We start from the raw sequence: 20,009 nt of genomic DNA, 5'->3' as shown, positions 1-20,009 counted from the left end.
TTTTGTTGTAGTCCAAATAAAGTGGTATGCAGGTTTTCAACCAGCAATTAACAAGTTTCTTCAAAAGCCTTTAGGGCAAAAGTAAGTTCAAAAGGCTACCTATTAAAAAGTACTACTTTTATTCAATAATTTTCAAACAGAAAGCACCAAAGTGTATGTGCGTGGACAGTTATAAAGCTAATGCTTTCATCACATATTACACTGACTAATTATTTAGATTCTAGTATTTAAATCTTGTGGATATTAAAAGCCAGATTTAAAATAGAAATACTTCCGTGCACATATATACACATTCTAAACTGATAAACATTCTCAGAAAATCTATATGTTAGCACATCAAGTATGGAAATCGCAACAGAAGCAGCATTTTAAAAAAAAATTTAGAATCCACTACTCAATTAATTTGACCTGACAAAGTGAATACCACCAATTCTTCAATAAGTCTCTGAAAAAGGCATCTAGATACAAAATATGAAACAAAAAGATAAAAGTTATAGCTCATTCCAAAAGAAAATAAACTGCTTACCAATCTAGCATCCCCAATAGAAACAACAAAATCAAAGAAAGGCTCCAAGCCAGCCCTGTGACCAGGGGAATTTTCTTGAACCTGAAAGCAGAAGATAAAGTAATACTTTTAAAATTTTAATAGTACTATGAAGCTCCTTGTATTCACTGATGTGATCAACTAAAAAGCATACAAAGATCAAAGTCAAAGTTTGAAACCCACAAGACAAATAAAGGAACAGATCAAATTTCACAAACCATGGTGAAATTCAAACACAACATTAGTAGACCAGTCACTGGTCCCTCTTAACTGCAAGTTCATAACCATAAATAAATAAAGAACACTGAAGAGTGAAACAATAGTACTCAAACGATGAAAACAAAGTCCAAGAATATAATGAATGCCAAGATTTTAGTTTCTTCCCCACTGCAAGATCATTACTTGACCCAGAGATACCAATACATACCCAAATTTCTTGAACCCTGAGATCCAGGTGAATACAGACATTGACAAGCAAGTCATGAAGAACTTAATTTGTTCTTCACTGACCTTTCTTTTCAAGCAAAAAGTTGCTCCTTCCTTGCAGAAACAACACACAAGGCAAAATATTCTTGCCTTTGGTTCAAGAGGAGTTGTGAATTTGGTGCACACACACACACACACACACACCCACACACACACACAGCCAGCATTTGCTGAAAAGCAATTTTAAACGTCACTGTTAAGTCATGGAAAGATAATTGAGAGCATTACCACGTCTGCATCTCCATGTTGTATTTTTGGTGCTTCCTTTTCAAGTCCAGGGAAAAAAAAAATCAATCTTTACAGTAGCAAACCCTCCTATGCTCTTCCAATCCTTGGACAGCTGAGATTGAATGCCAATTATTTTATAATTATTTATACTTCTATTTTTGGAAATATAAATTGAACAGTGCTTATCTGTTTATGGTAGCAGATTTCAAATGATTACAAAATTTCAGTCTGGAAATTCCTCTACTCATGTAATGCAAAGGAAACTCATGTTTCTGAATTGTTTAACCTGCAAACTTGGACCAGGACTGCATTCCAAATTTCTAGCTTTCAAGCTAGAACGACAATGAACTAGGACAAAATAGCGACACAATTACAGAAATGGTAGCTCAAACTTACTGTATGAAAATGAACTTCAAAAGATATCAGGGCTTTTATCTCAAAAACCTGCCTCAATGATTTCATCTATTCTGGGACGAAGTTAAACTGAATTCACTTTGCAAACAGGTTCCCAATGATATGACTATAAAGTTTGGTTTTGCCTTGTCTGTTGTAGTTAGTAATCAACATTGTTGTTTACTAACAAAATCAAAATCAGAAACCCCAAATATGTTGTATGTTGAGAGCTGGATGTCTATCAGTTGGACACCAAGCAAGATTTGGATATTTTCTTAAATTTCATCAGTGCAGTTTACAAAGATGATCTATTAGAAGCCAACAAGGGACATAGTCAGACAAATGAATTTCAAAGGCACAGTCTTTCCATGGAAGAATGCAAAATAGACTTTAACAGATGCATAAATGAGAGCAAAAATTCATTTTCCAAATTCCTTACTCAATGCTCGCACTTAAATTGCTGGATTGTACTAAAATGCCATGTATGGATGGGCTCCTGGTTTAACTGGCAAGGCTTTTCAGGAAAAGATACCCATTTAGATGATATGCCCGCTTCTTTAGAAAATTCCTGGTGAATCATTCTTCTCCAGTGTCTTTGGTTCAAGTGGGACATTCTGCAATGGAGCAAAGGATGAAGGACACAATGATCATGAATATTTCATATGCAGGGCACAGGTGTCAATAATACACAAGAGTTGCAGATGGAAAGAATGGAATAAAGGCATTTATAGCAATGTGGCAGACAATGTGATTTGACCAGCAATAATAAATGAATGAATCCTGGAAATGCCTGGGGAACTGTTAGTGGCGCTCAAGTATGAATCAAAATATCATTATACAATGAACTAGTAGTAGTCGTCACCACAGTCCGAGAGGACCAGAGGGCTGCTCTCCAATTAGAAAGATGATTTGTGATGAATTTAACCTGAAGGTCACCATGCCTCAAATGAAGGGAGAGTGTGACCTCAAATGGTGTAGGAAATTAACTTACACCGTTGATGTCATCCTGCATCACAAACTACCTATCCAGCCAACTGAGCTAACCAATTCCTTGCAATGAAATATACCAAGATGAATAGCAAAGATTTCAAAGCAACATAAGAAACAATTTGAAAGGTGAAAATGATAGTGATTATTCTGAGAAAAGTTTACTAGTCACAAGAAGTTTTATCAAGAAATGAATGCATTAGTCACAGATTCATTTAATAGTGCTATTTGAGATAATGATGGAGTGGAACAGCTTGATCAAAATACCATTTTGATTCACTCAGTAGTGATGATTGAAGGTAGATCAAGTTTCACTTCCTTCAGGTTTGGGAATGACAACACACAGAAGTCAATGAAAAGAGTGGTGACACAAACTGCTTCATTATTAGTGACGTAGTATCGAATAAGGGAGCTTTGCTGCTGACTAACCTTCCCATGGAAAAAAGCTCAAATGAACTGAACTTGATACACGATAAAGCAACTGTTTTTGGCAAGTCAATAAATCTGCAGTTTAACCAATCAAGGCATTCTTGCATCTCCTTTACAAAACTTCTAATTAGAGTCGATAAAGTGTGGCGTTGGAAAAAGTACAGCAAGTCAGGTAGCATTTGAGGATCAAGAGAGTTGATGATTCGGGCTTAACTCTTCATCAGGACTAGGGAGGGATAAGGGTGCTGAGAAATAAATAGGGAAGGTGGGGTGGGGCTGGGGGAAAGGTAGTTGGGATGGCGATAGGTGTCATTACTGCCTGGCAGAAGGGCATCATCAGGCTAAAAAGCCTCAAAGTCCAGTGAGCTCCATGCAATTCATAAGACCTTCCAAGATAATCTTCAATTCTGGAAACTTAGCATACTATAAAAATTGCTATAAACAGTGAAAAGGTCTAGATAAGGTTATAGGTTGTGATAGTAAGACAGTAGTTAAAAGAACAAGAACAACAAAGAAGAACAAAATACAATACAGCATAGGAACAGGCCCTTCGGTCCTCCAAGCCTGCATCGACATATTTTGCCCTTCCATACTAAAACTGTCTTCATTTACAGAATCCTTATCCCACTATTCCCTTCCTATTCATGTATTCATCCAGGTGTTTTTGAATGCTGCTATTGTGTCTGCTTCCATCACCTCATCTGGCAGCACGTTCCAGGCACTTATCATCCTTTGCGTGAAAACCTTGCCTAACAAATCTCTTTGAACTTTTTCAAACCCTGCACCTTGAACCTGTGTCCTCAAGTAATTGATCCCTCCACCCTGGGAAGAAACCTCATTCTTTCCATTCTATCCATGCCATTCACAATCTTATAAACGTCTATCAGATCACCCCTCAACCTCCTGCGTTCCAGTAAAAACAAACTGAGTTTATTCAACCTTCCTTCATAGCTAAACCACGCCCCCCCCCCCCCCCCTCCCCGCAACCAGGCAACATCCTAGTAACCTTTTCTGCACCCTCTGCAAAGCATTCATATCGTTCTCTTAATGTGGTGACCAAAACTGTACACAATATTCCAAGTGTGATCTGACTAAAATTCTATAAAGCTGCATTACTTGCCTATCTTTATACTCATTGCCCCTTCCAATGAAGGAAGCATGCCACAGGCCTTTTTCTTTACTATGTTATCTACCTGCGCTGCCACTTTCAGTAGTCTGTGGAAGTGCACAGCCAGCTCACTCTGCATATCAATAATCCTAATGGTTCTGCCATTCACTGTATAATTTCCACCTGTACCTGACATTCCAAAAAGCATCACCTCTGGTTTAAACTCCATCTGCCATTTTTCTGCCCATGCCTCCAACATACCTCCATATCCTGCCATATCCTCTAACTATCCTCCTCACTATCTGCAACTCCACCAACCTTTGTATCATCCGCAAATTTACTAATTAGACCAGCCATATTGTCCTCCGAATTATTTATGTAGATCATGAACAGCAGAGGTCCCAGCACTGATCCCTCCATTCCGAAAAGCATCATTCCACCACTACCCTCTGTCTCCTATGACTAAGCCAGCTCTATATCCATTTTGCCAGGTCACAGTTGATACCATGTGACTTCACCTTTTGTACCAGTCTGCCATGAGGGACCTTGACAAGGCTTTACTGTAGTCCATGCAGACAACATCAATTGCTCTTCCCTATCAATCATTGTTGTCACCTCCTCAAAAAACTTCTTCAAGTTAGTGAGGCATGACCTCCCCCGCATAAAACCATGTTGTCAATCGCTAATAAGTCCATTTGCTTCTAAATGAGTAGTTCTTGTATCTGAGAATCTTTTCCAATAATTTCCCTACCAACAGCATGAAGGTCATAGGCCTGTAATTTCCTGGATTATCTCCGCTATCCTTCTTAAACAATGGGACAACGTTGGCTATTCTCCAGTCCTCTGGGACCTCACCTCTGGCCAAAGAGAATACAAAGATGCCTATCAATGCTTCAGCAATTTGTTCTCTTGTCTCCTTCAATATTCTGGGATAGATCTCATCAGGACCTGGGGACTTATCTACCTTAATACTTTTTAAGACACATAACACTTCTTCCTTTTAAATAGCAACTTGATTCAGACATCTGACACTCCCTTCCCCAAGATCATCCTCCACCAATTCCTTCTCTTTGGTGAATACTGACATAAAGTATTCATTTAGGATCTCATATACCTTGTCTGCCTCACATAGACTCCCCTCTTTGTCCTTGAGTGGGTCAACCCTTTCCTTGGCTACCCCCTTGCTTTTTATATATGTATAAAAAGCCTTGGGATTCTCATTAATCCTGTAAGCTTATGATTTTTCATGACTCCTCTTAGCCCTTCTAATTCCTTGTTTAAGTTCTTTCCTACTTTCCTTATATACTTCAAGGGCTTTGCGAGTTCTCATCCTCCGAGACCTGGTGTATGCTTTCTTTTTCTTTTTGGCCAAGGTCCTAACATTATTGGTCACCCATAATTTGCCATATCTATCCTTCATTCTCACAGGAACGTGCCACACCTGAACACTTATCAACTCCCACATCCAATGTAGATTTACCCTCAAACACCCACGTCTAATTAAAATTCTCCACCTCCTAATATTGTTGTAGCTCGCCTTCCCCCAATTTAACACCTTCATCGGAGGACTGCTGTTATCCCGATCCATGAGTATTTTAAAGCTCACGGTATTATGATCTCAAACAATACAGTTGTTGAAATATTAAGATCCTCTCATCTCAATTGATAGGATTTCTTACAAACTTTAGTACCCAAGAAGTTAGAAAATGGCACATTTCCTGAACTTTCTATACTCACATGCTTAACTGCTATGACGAACAGGATATGTGTTGAATAGTAACGAGAAGGTATGATAGTGATATCACTCCAGGATTGTTGAACCCAAAGGACTTCAGTGACTTGTAAACCAGAAGGACCAAGTGAATGAAAGGTGATAACCAACAGAGAGAGAGCAGGGAAAGTTACTAGAATGTTCAAATATCAATTAAATGTTAAAGATATTGGGCAAGTGGCAAGATCAATGGCCAAGCAAAATGAGGTAAAAAAGCAAGAAAACATAGCAAAAGCTCTCATTGTGGATCGGGGGAGACTCTTGGACTAGGAAACATTCATATAGTGGCGAACAGAACCTTTCACCAAAGGAGGATGTGATCCTGTAATATTAGCTCACAAGACATGCGACAACAACAGATCACAGCTTGACTTCATTGAGCAACAGAACATGAACAACCTAGAAAAACTGCTAGTAGTTGAGGCTGTTCAGATTACGAAATTTTGGTGGCTGTCATCAATTAATAAAGAGACAAAATGAAAAGCATGAGATAGTTGCAGGGAACTGTGTGTCTACTTTGAAAAGTCAGGTGATATTTCATCCAGATGATAAGGTTGGCTATGCATGAAACCATCCTTCTGATGGGAAATACAAGACTAAAATAAAACTAGTACCTCAAGAGCTTTGAAGGAACTTGGACATCAGGATACAAGAAGAGATTCCCATAGGGCAAGAAAAATAATCCTGAAAACTGTCTTGTCAATCTTGGCCACATATTTGTAGGAACATAGAATGATCATTGCAAACAGTGCAAATTGAGAACAGAATGTTTTTAAAAATAAAAAAGTGATGTGTTTTTAAAACCACCTTGCCAGATTACTTTCACTAATGATTTATTGTTTGGTTATGCCTTTAGTTAGCAAATGGGGTGTTAACTGCAGATGTTGGAGAACTGAAACAAACAAAAATAGAAATTGCTGGGAAATGTTATACCATTTAATTATAGTCAATGTAAGACACTGGTGTAATTTGTTCCTGTGAACACACATCAGTGTGTTAAGCCGAGGGAATGCTGGAGGTTTAAGTTTATGGCACAGGCTAACAAATACCAAGCTGGGAAAAAACTTTTCTTTTTAAAAAAACACCTTGCTGTAAACCGTAAAGTTCTTTGATGTGGAACAGATTTTTACTTTTATAGTAGAATTATGTCTGAAAAGAATTAACTGTAACAATTGTTTTAAATGAGAAATGGCTAATGTAATTTTTATAAAACAAACTTTGGAATTCGCTTCTGTAATTAGTTATGTAGTAATTTTGAATGTATATATGTAATGATTGAAAGTATTAGCATATAGCTTCAGTTTTAATGTACAGGTAGTCTCAACGAATTGATTTTGGTACATACTCTGCACAAATCTTTATGTTGGAGCAACTTGTATATCTTTTGCTATTTTTAATTAACTTGGTAGTCACTGAAGTCACAAACAGACAGGCACTAGAATTCTCCATAATATTTAGATTGATCACTGTACCTTGGTAGTGCCTAAAAGCTTAAAAACTTTACAGAACTCCACTAACAGGGAAAAGCTATAAGGAGAAAGTGAGGTCTGCAGATGCTGGAGATCAGAGTTGAAAATGTGTTGCTGGAACAGCGCAGCAGGTCAGGCAGCATCCAGGGAACAGGAGAATCGACGTTTCGGGCATAAGCCCTTCTTCAGGAAGGATGCTGCCTGACCTACTGCGCTGTTCCAGCAACACATTTTCAAAAGCTATAAGGAGTCATACAATCATAGAGACGTACAACCCTTTGGTCCAACTCATCCATGCCAAACAGATATCTTAAATTAATCTAGTCTCATCTGCCAGCATTTTGCCCCTACCACTGTAAACCATTCCTACGCATTTACCCATCCAGGTGCCTTTTAAATGTTATAGTACCACCAGCCTGCATCACCTCCTCTGACAGTACATTTCATACATGCACACCCACTGCATATAAAAGCAGCCCCTTATATATCATGCCCTTCTCCCATTAAACATATGCCCTCACCTGGGAAAATAAAAGACCTTGGCTATTCAACCTATCCATGTCCCTCATGATTTTATAAATCCCTGTACGGTCATCCCTCAGCCTCTGACACTCTGGGGAAAATAGCCCCAGCCTATTCAGTCTCTTCCCTATAACTCAAACCCTCCAGTCACAGCAACATCCTTGCAAATCTCTTCAGAGCCCTTACGTTTTTCACAATAGACAACAGGTGCAGGAGTAGGCCATTCTGCCCTTCGAGCCAGCACCACCATTCATTATGATCATGGTTGATTATCCTCAATCAGTATCCTGTTCCTGCCTTATCCCCATAACCCTTGATTCCACTATCCTTAAGAGCTCTATCCAACTCTTTCTTGAAACAAAATCGTTCCTGTAGCAGGGAGACCAGAATCACTCACAGTATTCCAAAAGTGGTCTAACTAATGTCCTGTAGAACCACAAAATGACATCCCAACTCCTATACTCAGTGCACTGACCAATAAAGGTAAGGGTATCAAACAGCTTCTTCACTACCCTGTCTACATGCGACTCTACTTTCAAGGAACTATTAACCTTCATTCCATGGTCACTTTGCTGAGCAACACTCCTGAGGACCTTAGTGTATAAGCCCTGCCCTGGTTTGCCTTACCAAATGCAACACCTCACATTTATCTAAACCGAATTCCACCTGCCACTCCTTCGCCCCCTGGCCCGTCTGATCAAGGTCCCTCTGTACTCTCAACATAACCTTCTTCACTATCCACTCCACCGCCAATTTTGGATGTCATCTGCAAACTTACTAACCATACCTCTTATATTCAGGATGTTCCCATAAATGATTGATATCTGAGGGAACCAGTCAGAAGACAAAGGAAGTGATATAGAGTAAATGACCCTCACCCTTAAAAAACCAATCAGGAAGTGGGCATACACAGTCCAGTCAATCCACGATTGATTATGAGTTGTTAAACCTTCATAAGCCATTGCTTGAAATGCCTCTAATTCCACACGGGGGTGATGGCTGATAAGAGTTTATAAGCCATTATCTTTGCTAAACTAGCATGCAGAAAGACAGGAGAATTTTAATCAACAAAATAAAAAACATATGCCCAGTCAGCCAGAAGTCACAAGTTGATGCACCAAACTAACTCAAGTATCATTATTTTGTATTTATTGTGATAAACTTAAATTCTGTGAAACTTGTGAAAGATACCTGCACAGAGTGTTTTTTTGGCTAGTCAAGGTGAATAAGGTTTTTGATTAGACATTTCGGGCATAAGGCCTTCATCAGGAATGAGCCTCAGGATGCTGCCTGATCTGCTGTATTTTTCTGGTACCAGACTCTCTACTTTTGATTAACTCTGTCAATTCAGTCTATAATCGTAATTGTCTTATTACTCAAATTTAACTGCACTCTCCATATCTTAGAGCCTAAAAAGGGTGGCAATGTAGAAATAAAGCCCAAAATATTTACAGATAGATGCATGAGTATTCATGAATAATTTACAGTTTCAAAAGGTACGCATTTCTCCAATAAAAACGAAAGTTCCAAAGTAGAGTCACTGGAGTTGAAATGTTAGCATCTGTGGAGAGAGAAACAGTCATCAGACCTGCTGAGTTTCTCCAGTACTTCGAGATTAATTCAAGGACTGCCTTGTACTCAATTGAAAACAGATCCAACCAACTTCTGCTGGTATCACAAAAGGGAAAAACGTTGATAATTTCTATGAATTTTGTTATAATACATTTTTTATAATTTATTTATAAGATTAAAGGAGAGTTTAGGATTAGAAAACAAATTTTAAAACCTTCAGATGAAGATTTCAATACAATAGGTCTGAAATAAGCTTGCATCAATAATTTTATTGAGAATGTATTATTTGCCTGCTGATAGACAATGTTGTCATAGAAAGACAATCTTCTATTTAAAGAAGCAACAGAGCAATTAAGAATTTTGATTGGACAGTTGAATTGACAACTCACCCAAAAGGTCCATTTGCCAGTTTGATCTATCGGAATCAAGTACAGTTGTGAAACAAGATAAAACACAATGTTTTGAGGGAAAATACTGAAACGATTTAATACAGTGAAACATACAGACAAACTTTCAGCATTTGGGGACCCAGATGTCATCAGATTAGTTGTTCATAGTGATGTTTCTCACCTTCTGGATGTCTATCAGGGTGTAGCTCATTTTATAATATTCTTGGTGGATGAAATTTAAAAATGTCATTTGGCCTGGGAAGCTAAGAAAAAGAGCTGATTTTAAGGAACTAAGCATTGGAAACACTGGCACCAGTAGAATATAGGATGGAGGTTCTATTTAACAAATATTTTAGATGAAATTCAAAACAAGGCATGGTCCAAGAATAATTTGCCATTGAATGTTATACAGATAATTGTTCCCTGTGGGACTGCATCATTCAACAAAATATATAAACTGATAAAAGGCTAACAACTGAGCTTTCTAGTGTAAAAGATGGTAGAAAGGAAATCTCTAAATAAAAAGTTAACACACGACTTTTGTCCAACATTACTGGATTTCTAGACTAAAAGAAATGCTGGCACCAAAAATCTAGTGGAGGTCCCAGAAGAGGAACACCTTGTATTAAAATGAGATGCACAGAATATGGAAAACTTACTTTGAATGGATCGTGTTGTAAAGTTTCAAGTTTTAAAAAAAAAGGAATCTGTTAATGGTTATTAATTGTCTTATAAAGGCTAAGAATGTACGCTGATTAAGTACTTGAGCACAGAAGAAGAAAGATTTATGGGCCACTGGGTCCTGGTTTGGTGAGAAGTCAGACATTTGTAATATTGCATTCTGTAAATAAATCTAGTACTAAATAAAAGATTGGCATCTGATTCCAGAAAAAGTGAACATGATAAGAGTAATCCATCAGGAATGAAGACAGCTTACAAATCAGACTAGTGATTTTTTTTTACATCATGATATCCATGGCAATCGCCACAACCTTTGTAAGCTCTATGACAAGTGCTATTTCTTCAAATTTAGAGATTAAAGAAGGGTAACAGGCTACTAAAACAAAATTGATTAGATGTACCTTAAAGTAAAACCCAAGCATGAGACATTTGTGCAATGCTATTGATTAGGCTCAAGCTTAAATTGCGAAAAAAAAAACACTTAACCACTGCTATCAATGTTAACATATCTCTGTACCAACAAAGGTATACATTTCAACAGAAATCAGATGTTCATTCAGCCAGCTTGAATCCCATAGCCATCATTTTTGGCCATTATCTCTCATAACAAATCACAAACTTCAGTCAAAAGGTGTCATACAAAATCCTCTTGACAGATTACTGTACGAGCCTTTCCTTGTATTTTTCGAAAGTAAAATGTTTTGTGCTCATTACTGTGAAGGATGTCAGTGCTCTTAAAACTGAACATTTTTACAGTCTAGCATTCATTCCCAGCAAGGCTGAGCACAGGTAGATGTAGCCCTCTTCACTCTTCTTGGAAACTATTCCTCAAACTCAACAATACATTCTTACTAAAAGATTCAAGTTTTATTTTAAATAGAGTCTCAATAGTATGAATTATAACTTGAATAAAAAAGTTTCAGAACTGATTAAGTTTCAAAACCAGAAACAACTTGAAGGCTCCCCTTTCTCTTCACAATTGGTGGCCATGACATTAACATGTGTTGCTGGAAAAGCGCAGCAGGTCAGGCAGCATCCAGGTAACAGGAGAATCGACCGTTTCGGGCATAAGCCCTTCTTCAGGAATGGGCTTATGCCCGAAACGTCGATTCTCCTGTTCCCTGGATGCTGCCTGACCTGCTGCGCTTTTCCAGCAACACATTTTCAGCTCTGATCTCCAGCATCTGCAGACCTCACTTTCTACCCATGACATTAACATGCCTAGGGCCAATCTTGTGAATATTTTCTTTACTCTTGCAAATGCCTTCAAATCTTTTCTAAAGTATAGCATTCAGAAATGGACGCAATGTTCCAGTTAAGGCTACACCAATGTTTGATACAGGTTTAACATAACTTCTTTGCTTTTATACTTTATAGTCCTATTGATAAAGACAGAGATGCTAATTGCTTTCTTGAATGTTCTCTCAGCCTGTCCTGCCGCTTTCACTGACTTATGCACATGTACATCTAGATTCCTGACCCACAGACTGCAATCAAACAGAATAGGCAACATCATCCTTTCCACAACAATACTTAACACCGACGCCCTGCAAGGCTATTTACTCAGCCCCTTACTATATCTGTATAGCCAAATGAAACCCTAACTCCATCTATAAATTCACTGACGATACCACCATTGTAGGCCAGATCTTAAACAATGTCTCTTATCTGTATTCTGTTTTGTCAGAGTACTTGATGGCATGGTGTAAAGATATCAACCTCTCCCTCAACATCAGCAAAACAAAAGAGCTGGTTATTGACTTCAGGAAGCAAGGTGAAGGGCATGCCCCACAATATCAATGGATCTGAGGTGGAGATGGGTCGACAGCATCGAGTTCCTAGGATTGACAATCACCAATAATCTGTCCTGGTCCACCCACGTTGATGCAACGGTCAAGAAAGCACAACAATGACTCTACTTCCTCATGAGGATGAAGAAATTCAGCATGTCAATAAAGACTCTTACCAATTTTTATAGACCCACCAGAAAAAGTTAGCAAGTTTGGAGAAGGTTTGTAGCTCAGGTTGAGGTTCTGGATGTAAGTTTGCTCGCTCAGCTGGAAGGTTTTATTTCAGACATTTCTTCACCATACTAGTTGTCATCAGTGAGCCACCAGTGAAACACTGGTGTTGTGGCCGGCTTTCTATTTAGGTGTTTAGATTTCCTTGGGCTGGTGATGTCACTTTCTGTGGTAATGCCATTCCCTGTGTTGGTTATGTCATTTCCCTTTTTTTTTCCCTCAGAGATAGATGGATGGATGGGATCCCAATTGGTGTTTGTTGATAGAGTTCCGGTTGGAATGCCATGCTTCTAGGAACTGTCGTGCGTGTCTCTGTTTGGCATGTCCTAGGATGGATGTGTTGACCCAGGCAAAGTGGTGTCCTTCCTCATCTATATGTAAGGATACTAGTGATAGTGGATCTTTTTGTGGCTAGTTGATATTCATGTATCCTGGTGGCTAGTTTTCTGCCTGGTTGTCCAATGTAGTGTTCATGCAAGGTATTTTGTAAATGATGTTAGTTTTGCTTGTTGTCTGTATCCGGTCTTTCAAGTTCATTAGCTGCAGTCTTAGTGTGTTGGTGGGTTTGTGGGCTACCATGATGCCAAGAAGTCCGAGTAGTCTGCCAGTCATTTCCAAGATGTCTTTGATGTAGGGGGAAGAGTGGCTAGGGTTTCTGGATGCATTTTGTCTGCTTGTTTGGGTTTATTGCTGAGAAATCGGCAGACTGTGTTCATTGGGTACCCGTTCTTTTTGAATACGCTGTATAAGTGGTTTTCTTCTGCTCTTCATAGTTCCTTGGTACTGCAGTGTGTGGTGGCTCATTGAATTAATATTCTAATGCAGCTCCATTTGTAGGTGTTGAGATGATACAGAAGCAATCATCTGTTTGCACTTCTCTGCAATAAATTTCATCTGCCACTTGGTTATCTATTCAACCAATCGGTCTACATTCTTTTGAAGTTTAACATTATCCTCTTCTCAGTTCACAATGCTTTCAAGCTTCATACAATCAGCAATTTTTGAAATTGTGCTCTGTGTACCAAAGCTTTGGTCATATGTATCCCAGGAACAACATTCCTTTTAAGCTCTCACATTCTTTGAATGGCAACTGGTATCGGCCTCGGAGGCCCATGCAGCCAAGAAAGGAATTAGAGAAAACATTGACCAGGAAGGATAAAGATTTCAACAGCACCCTTGGAGAGTCTCCACATAAACCTTCCTATTGTCTGAAAAATATTATTTTAAATGTTACACTCTGTTTCCTGTTATTCAGCCAATTCTGTATCTATGTTACAACTGTCCCTTTTATTCCACAGAGTACAAGTTTGTCCACAACAAGTCTGTTGTACAAGACTATCACATGCATCTGGAAGTCTATATACACAACATCAACAGCACAACCCTTAGCAAACTTCCATTATCTCATCAAAAAACTGCAAGACAGTCGAAAAGATTTTCCCTCTAGTAATGATAGCTTCCTTTAATTGTCTTGCAGTTACCCAAGTGATTATTAAATTTGTCTCAATCTATCGTTTCTAGATGTTTCTCCACCAGCACGGTTAAACTGACTGATTCTATTTGCCGAGCTTATCTTTGCATGCTTTTTTTGAACAACAGTAATAACTGTAGCTCTCCAGACCCCTGGTATCATTCCCAAATCTAAAGATTCAAAAAGAATGGCAAGTGTCTCCTCAATTTTCATTCTCACTTGCATCAGTATCCCTAGATGCACCCCATTCGGGTGCTGTTGCCTTATTAATTTTATGTACATATAGTCTATCCATAACTTCCTCAAATTCAAACCAATCAAGTGTCTGAATAATCCCATTTTTCACTGTAACCTGTACAGCATCTTACTCCTTAGTAAACAAAGATGGAAAATATTCATTTAATATTTTAGCAACGTTCCCTGCCTTTGTGTAAATCTGGTTTTTGGATCCATCTGCTTTTCAGCTTCAGCCATCTTTCTGCTGCCCATTTTACAGTTTATCTTTCAACTAAAAGATGATTTTTGGATTCCATATTTTGTTAGCTGCCATTCTCTATCATTTGCTTAGTTGTTTTTCTCAATTCTTCCCTGAATCTTTTATATTCAGCCTTGTTCTCAGTTGCTTTGTGCACCTAACAGCTATCATAAGCAGGCATTATCTTCTTAATTGTAAATTTCTATTAGTTTTGTCATCCTGGATCTCTGGATTTGTTTGAAGTTAAAAATCACACAACATCAGGTTACAGTCCAACAGGTTTAATTGGAAGCACATTAGCTTTTGGAGCGCCGCTCCGAAAGCTAGTGTACTTCCAATTAAACCTGTTGGACTATAACCTGGTGTTGTGAGATTTTTAACTTTGTATACCCCAGTCCAACACCAGCATCTCCAAATCATGGATTTGTTTGCCCTGTATTGCCCTTTCATGAGAATAAAATTTGCACCAAACTCACTTTTCTCTCAAAGCAGTCCATTTTCAAACACAGTTTTGCCTATCAACCATTCATTCCAGTTGATCTGGGCCAGTTCTATTCTAAACCTACTGATGTTAGCTTTTCTCTCAGTAAATTATTCTCACTCTGGATTACTCCTGGTACTCCTTTCATGAACAACTTAAGCCCAAAGATAAAATGATCACTGCTTTGCTACTTATGCTAGACCTCTTTTCCAAGAACCAGAATTATGAGTGCCTTCTTTCTCATTGTACTGGAAATAAAGTACTGTAGAAAGTTTTCTTGAACTTTTGCCCCTCTCTGCCCTTTATTATTCAAAACTACATCTGGACAAATAGTTTCCCATTATAACCACTTTATAATTCCTACATTGCTTGCAATTGTGTTCCTCCTCCAACTTTCCCACGAGGACTATACCAAGATTGGAGTGGTGCTGGAAAAGCACAGCAGGTCAGGCAGCATCTGAAGGGCTTTTGGCCAAAACGTCGATTTTCCTGTTCCTCAGATGCTGCCTAACCTGCTGTGTTTTTCCAGCACCACTCTAATCTTGACTCTAATCTCCAGCATCTGCAGTACCCACTTCTGCCTAAGACTATACCATGGAATGTAACTGTACGATATTTTGTTTCTAAGCTCTGACCAAATAGATTATTTCTCTGATCCCTCTGCAGTGTCACTGTGAATACTACTTCCATTTCCGTGTTCCTATTTTTCATGAACCTTTTGTATCAAGAAATAATGATCAGGCATGCCCTCCTTTGGGCCAGGTATGTTATTTCCAAATGACAATCTACACCTGTACAAATCAATTTTTACCACATCATATATTTACATACTATTTATACACAGGAATTAATTAGTCTTCACAACTTTCTCCAGTCCTCTGTGCTTTTCTTAATTTTTTCCCATCTAAATGGATCCATTCCCTTCTGCCTAGTAGTATAAATTTACAGATTTTATTCATTTTTACTACATCTAAAAGTTGGTGCTCTCTCCACAACAAAATCCACAAATTTAGTTTCCCCAAAGCTTTCAGAAATGCACTCATGTATCTCCCAAAGAGGACCGTGCTCTCAGACCATGTTGATATGCAACCCATCCCTTTTCAACAGGTGCTTTTTTCCCAAAACAGGTCCCAACATCTCCAGAACCCAAAGCCTCCCTCATTCACCATTCTTCAAGCCATATATTGAGCTTTGCTACCTTCATCTACTCTTGCTAGTGTACAGCACTGGGAATAAAATGAGAGACTACTCTCTTTGAAGTCCTCCATTTTAACTTCCTCCTAAACTCCTGAAAAGAGTCGTGTCAAATGTTTCATCACAAAATTTGCAATTAATCATGCTGCAGGACAAACTGTTAAGCACAAAAAAAATATAATCTATAAAACTAATAACTAGATAAGTGCAACTATGATCCAATTATTTTTGAACTCACTTGATTTTTGATTTGAACATTGTACATTACAGATTTTCAACCTAAACACAGAAACATTGGTGTAGGCCAATGAAGGGAAGAGGGTGCAAAGTGGTGTAATGTAATACAGAGTACATGGATAGCACTAAAACCAGCAAGATGAATGAGCTACAAATCCAAAATTACAGGCAGATTAATGAGGTAACTTGTAAGGCCCTGCAGTTGCCTTGTACACAAGTTCAACGTATACACGGTCGAGATATCATTAAAACAAAACAAATTCAGCACAGCCACATTCCAAAACTTATTGATGTGAATTTTTTAAGCAAAAATAAACACAGCCAAATTAATTTGTCAATGGTTTAGAAAATACATTAAAGTATCTTGTTATACCAAGATCTGGACAATTAATTCAAAGAAACAGTCTGTACTTTCTCTGCAGATGCAAAATTTGTTTGTGTTTCATGGCAAGAGACGAGAGTCCATAGACCAACAACAACAGACCCACCCCCCAAAATATTCATGTCCACCCTATCTGAGGGTGAGGTCCACAAATAATTTTTAAAAACAGTTTAATTTTCAAAATGCTGATCACATTAGGATTGCTACTTGTGTTTAAGGAAGGTCTCACCGACGCTATTCTGAACTGGGGGAGGGTTGAGGCTCTAACTACGGGCCACAACAAGGGTGTTCTGAGACAGCTCGCAGACGACGCTATAATAACTCAGACCTTTTAATTCAACAGCTAAAGGCTCTGATAGAGACACCCTCCCTGCCATTGTGAATGAATCCACCTTTAGCTGGGAAGTTACTGAACCACGCTGGAAGCAGCAGTAGGCCTCGTCCCAATCCCCGGCTTTGCCTACGGACTCAGGGCGGTAGGGGGCTTTCCGATCGGTCAGCGCAACGGGAGCCGCACCGGCAGTCAGCAAACAGGTTACATACTCGGAGAACATGATATCCCTCGCTGCCTCCGCCGGGTATTTCCACACTCTGAGAGCCCCCCATTACCAGCCGGACTCAGGAGGTGAAGTTTTCACACGAAGATCCGGATCCGCTCGGGCTCAATACGTGGCAAAGACAGCATTCTGGGAAAGGGCCGACACGTCAGGAACTGGGGCCCGACCCTGAGCTAATCCAGGCTGTCCCTGTCTGTACTGAACTGACCCTGTTGTACTGAACTGTCCCTACCCCTGTCTGTACTGTACTGACCCTGTCTGTACTAAACTGACCCTGACCCTCTCTGAACTGACCCTACCCCTGTCTACTGTATTGACTCTGTCTGTACTGAACTGACCCTGTTGTACTGAACTGTCCCTACCCCTGTCTGTACTAAACTGACCCTGACCCTCTCTGTACTGTACTGACCCTCTCTGAACTGACCCTACCCCTGTCTACTGTATTGACCCTGTCTGTACTGAACTGACCCTGTCTGTACTGAACTGATCCTGACCCAGTGTGTACTGAACTGATCCTGACCCAGTCTGCACTGAACTGACCCTGTCTGCACTGTACTGACCCTGTCCGTACTGAACTGATCCTGACCCTGTCTGTACTGTCCTGACCCTCTCTGAACTGACCCTACCCCTGTCTGTACTGAACTGACCCTGACCCACTCGATACTGTACTGACCCTGTCTGTACAGTACTGACACTCTCTGTACTCTACTGACCCTGACCCTGTCTGTACTGAACTGATCCTGTCTATACAGATCCTGTTTGTACTGTACTGACCCTGTCTTGTACTGACCCTGTCTGTACTGATCCTGTCTGTACTGACCATGTCTGTTCTGAGCTGAAAATGTGTTGCTGGAAAAGCGCAGCAGGTCAGGCAGCATCCAGGGAACAGGAGAATCGACGTTTCAGGCATAAGCCCTTCTTCAGGATTCATTCCTGAAGAAGGGCTTATGCCCGAAACGTCGATTCTCCTGTTCCCTGGATGCTGCCTGACCTGCTGTGCTTTTCCAGCAACACATTTTCAGCTCTGATCTCCAGCATCTGCAGACTTCACTTTCTCCTCATGTCTGTTCTGACCCTGTCTGTACTGTACTGTACTGACCCTGTCTGTACTGTACTGACCCTGTCTGTACTGTACTGAACCTGTCTATACTGAACTGAACCTGTCTGTACTGAACCTGTCTGTACTGCACTGACCCAGTCTGTTGTATACTAACCCTGTCTGTTCTGAACTGACCCTGTCTGTACTGACCCTGTCTGTACTGATCCTATCTGTACTGAACTGACCCTGTCTGTACTGAACTGATCCTGACCCTCTCTGTACTGTACTGATCCTGTCTGTACTGAACTGATCCTGACCCTGTCTGTACTGAACTAACCCTGTCTGTACTGAACTGATCCTGACCCTGTCTGTACTGAACTGACCCTGTCTGTACTGAACTGATCCTGACCCTCTCTGTACTGTGCTGACCCTGTCTGTATGAACTGACCCTGTCTGTACTGAACTGATCCTGACCCTGTTTGTACTGTACTGACCCTGTCTGTACTGATCTGACCCTGTCTGTACTGATCTGACCCTGTCTGTACTGAACTGACCCGGTCTGTACTGATCCTGATCCTGTCTGTACTGACCCTGTCTGTTCTGATCCTGTCTGTTCTGATCCTGTCTGTTCTGATCCTGTCTGTTCTGACCCTGTCTGTACTGTACTGACCCTGTCTGTACTGTACTGACCCTGTCTGTACTGAACTGACCCTGTCTGTACTGAACTGACCCTGTCTGTACTGTACTGATCCTGTCTGTACTGAACTGAACCTGTCTACTGAACTGAACATGTCTGTACTGTACTGACCCTGTCTGTACTGACCCTGTCGGTACTGTACTGTACTGACCCTGTCTGTACTGTACTGACCCTGTCTGTACTGAACTGACCCTGTCTGTACTGAACTGACCCTGTCTGTACTGTACTGATCCTGTCTGTACTGAACTGAACCTGTCTACTGAACTGAACATGTCTGTACTGTACTGACCCTGTCTGTACTGACCCTGTCTGTACTGAACTGCTCCTGACCCTGTCTGTACTGAACTGACCCTGTCTGTACTGATGCTGACCCTGTCTGTACTGTACTGATCCTGTCCCTGTCTGTACTAACCCTGTCTGTTTTGTACTGACCCTCTTTGTACTGATCCTTACTCTCTTTGTACTGATACTGACCCTGTCTGTACTGAACTGACCTTGTCTGCACTGAACTGACCCTGTCTGTACTGTTCCTGTCCCTCTCTGTACTGATCTTGATCTTGTCTGTACTGATCCTGACCCTCTCTGTACTGAACTGACCCTGTCTGTACTGAACTGATCCTGACCCTCACTGTACTGAACTGACCCTTTCTGTACTGATCCTGACCCTGTCTGTACTGAACTGACCCTGTCTGTACTGACCCTGTGTACTGAATTAATTCTGTCTTAACTGAACTGACCATCTGTACTGAACTTGATCCTGTCTATACTGAGCTGATCCTGACTCTGTCTGTGCTGAACTGACCCTGTCTGTACTGACCCTGTCTGTACTGAACTGATCCTGTCTGTACTGACCCTGTGTACTGAACTGATCCTGTC

General features: G+C 40.1%; 1 protein-coding gene across 2 annotated transcripts in view; it reads right to left on the bottom strand.

Moving 5' to 3' along the window:
• gorasp2 (golgi reassembly stacking protein 2) overlaps positions 1 to 17,528 on the bottom strand; it is a 40,955-nt gene extending 23,427 nt beyond the window's left edge. Inside the window, exons 1-3 of one of the 2 annotated variants that reach the window (XM_087989051.1) lie at positions 17,384 to 17,502; positions 2,091 to 2,265; positions 527 to 607 (exon numbers count right to left, since the gene is read on the bottom strand). Coding sequence is in view for 1 of the 2 variants with exons in the window: in XM_043693713.2 (XP_043549648.2) it covers positions 527 to 607; positions 17,384 to 17,446 (144 nt within the window). In the remaining variant the exon portion in view is untranslated. Of the gene's footprint in view, positions 1 to 526; positions 608 to 2,090; positions 2,266 to 17,383 lie in introns of both variants that reach the window. The other variant, XM_043693713.2, reaches the window with a different exon arrangement.
• Positions 17,529 to 20,009: the final 2,481 nt, after the last annotated feature.

Source organism: Chiloscyllium plagiosum, unplaced genomic scaffold, assembly GCF_037043375.1.
Source record: "Chiloscyllium plagiosum isolate Xiang-an unplaced genomic scaffold, Cpla_swu_hap1 HiC_scaffold_7, whole genome shotgun sequence".
NCBI lineage: Eukaryota > Metazoa > Chordata > Chondrichthyes > Orectolobiformes > Hemiscylliidae > Chiloscyllium > Chiloscyllium plagiosum.
Note: the sequence above shows the minus strand (reverse complement) of the source record. Positions and strands in the feature narration are given on the sequence as shown.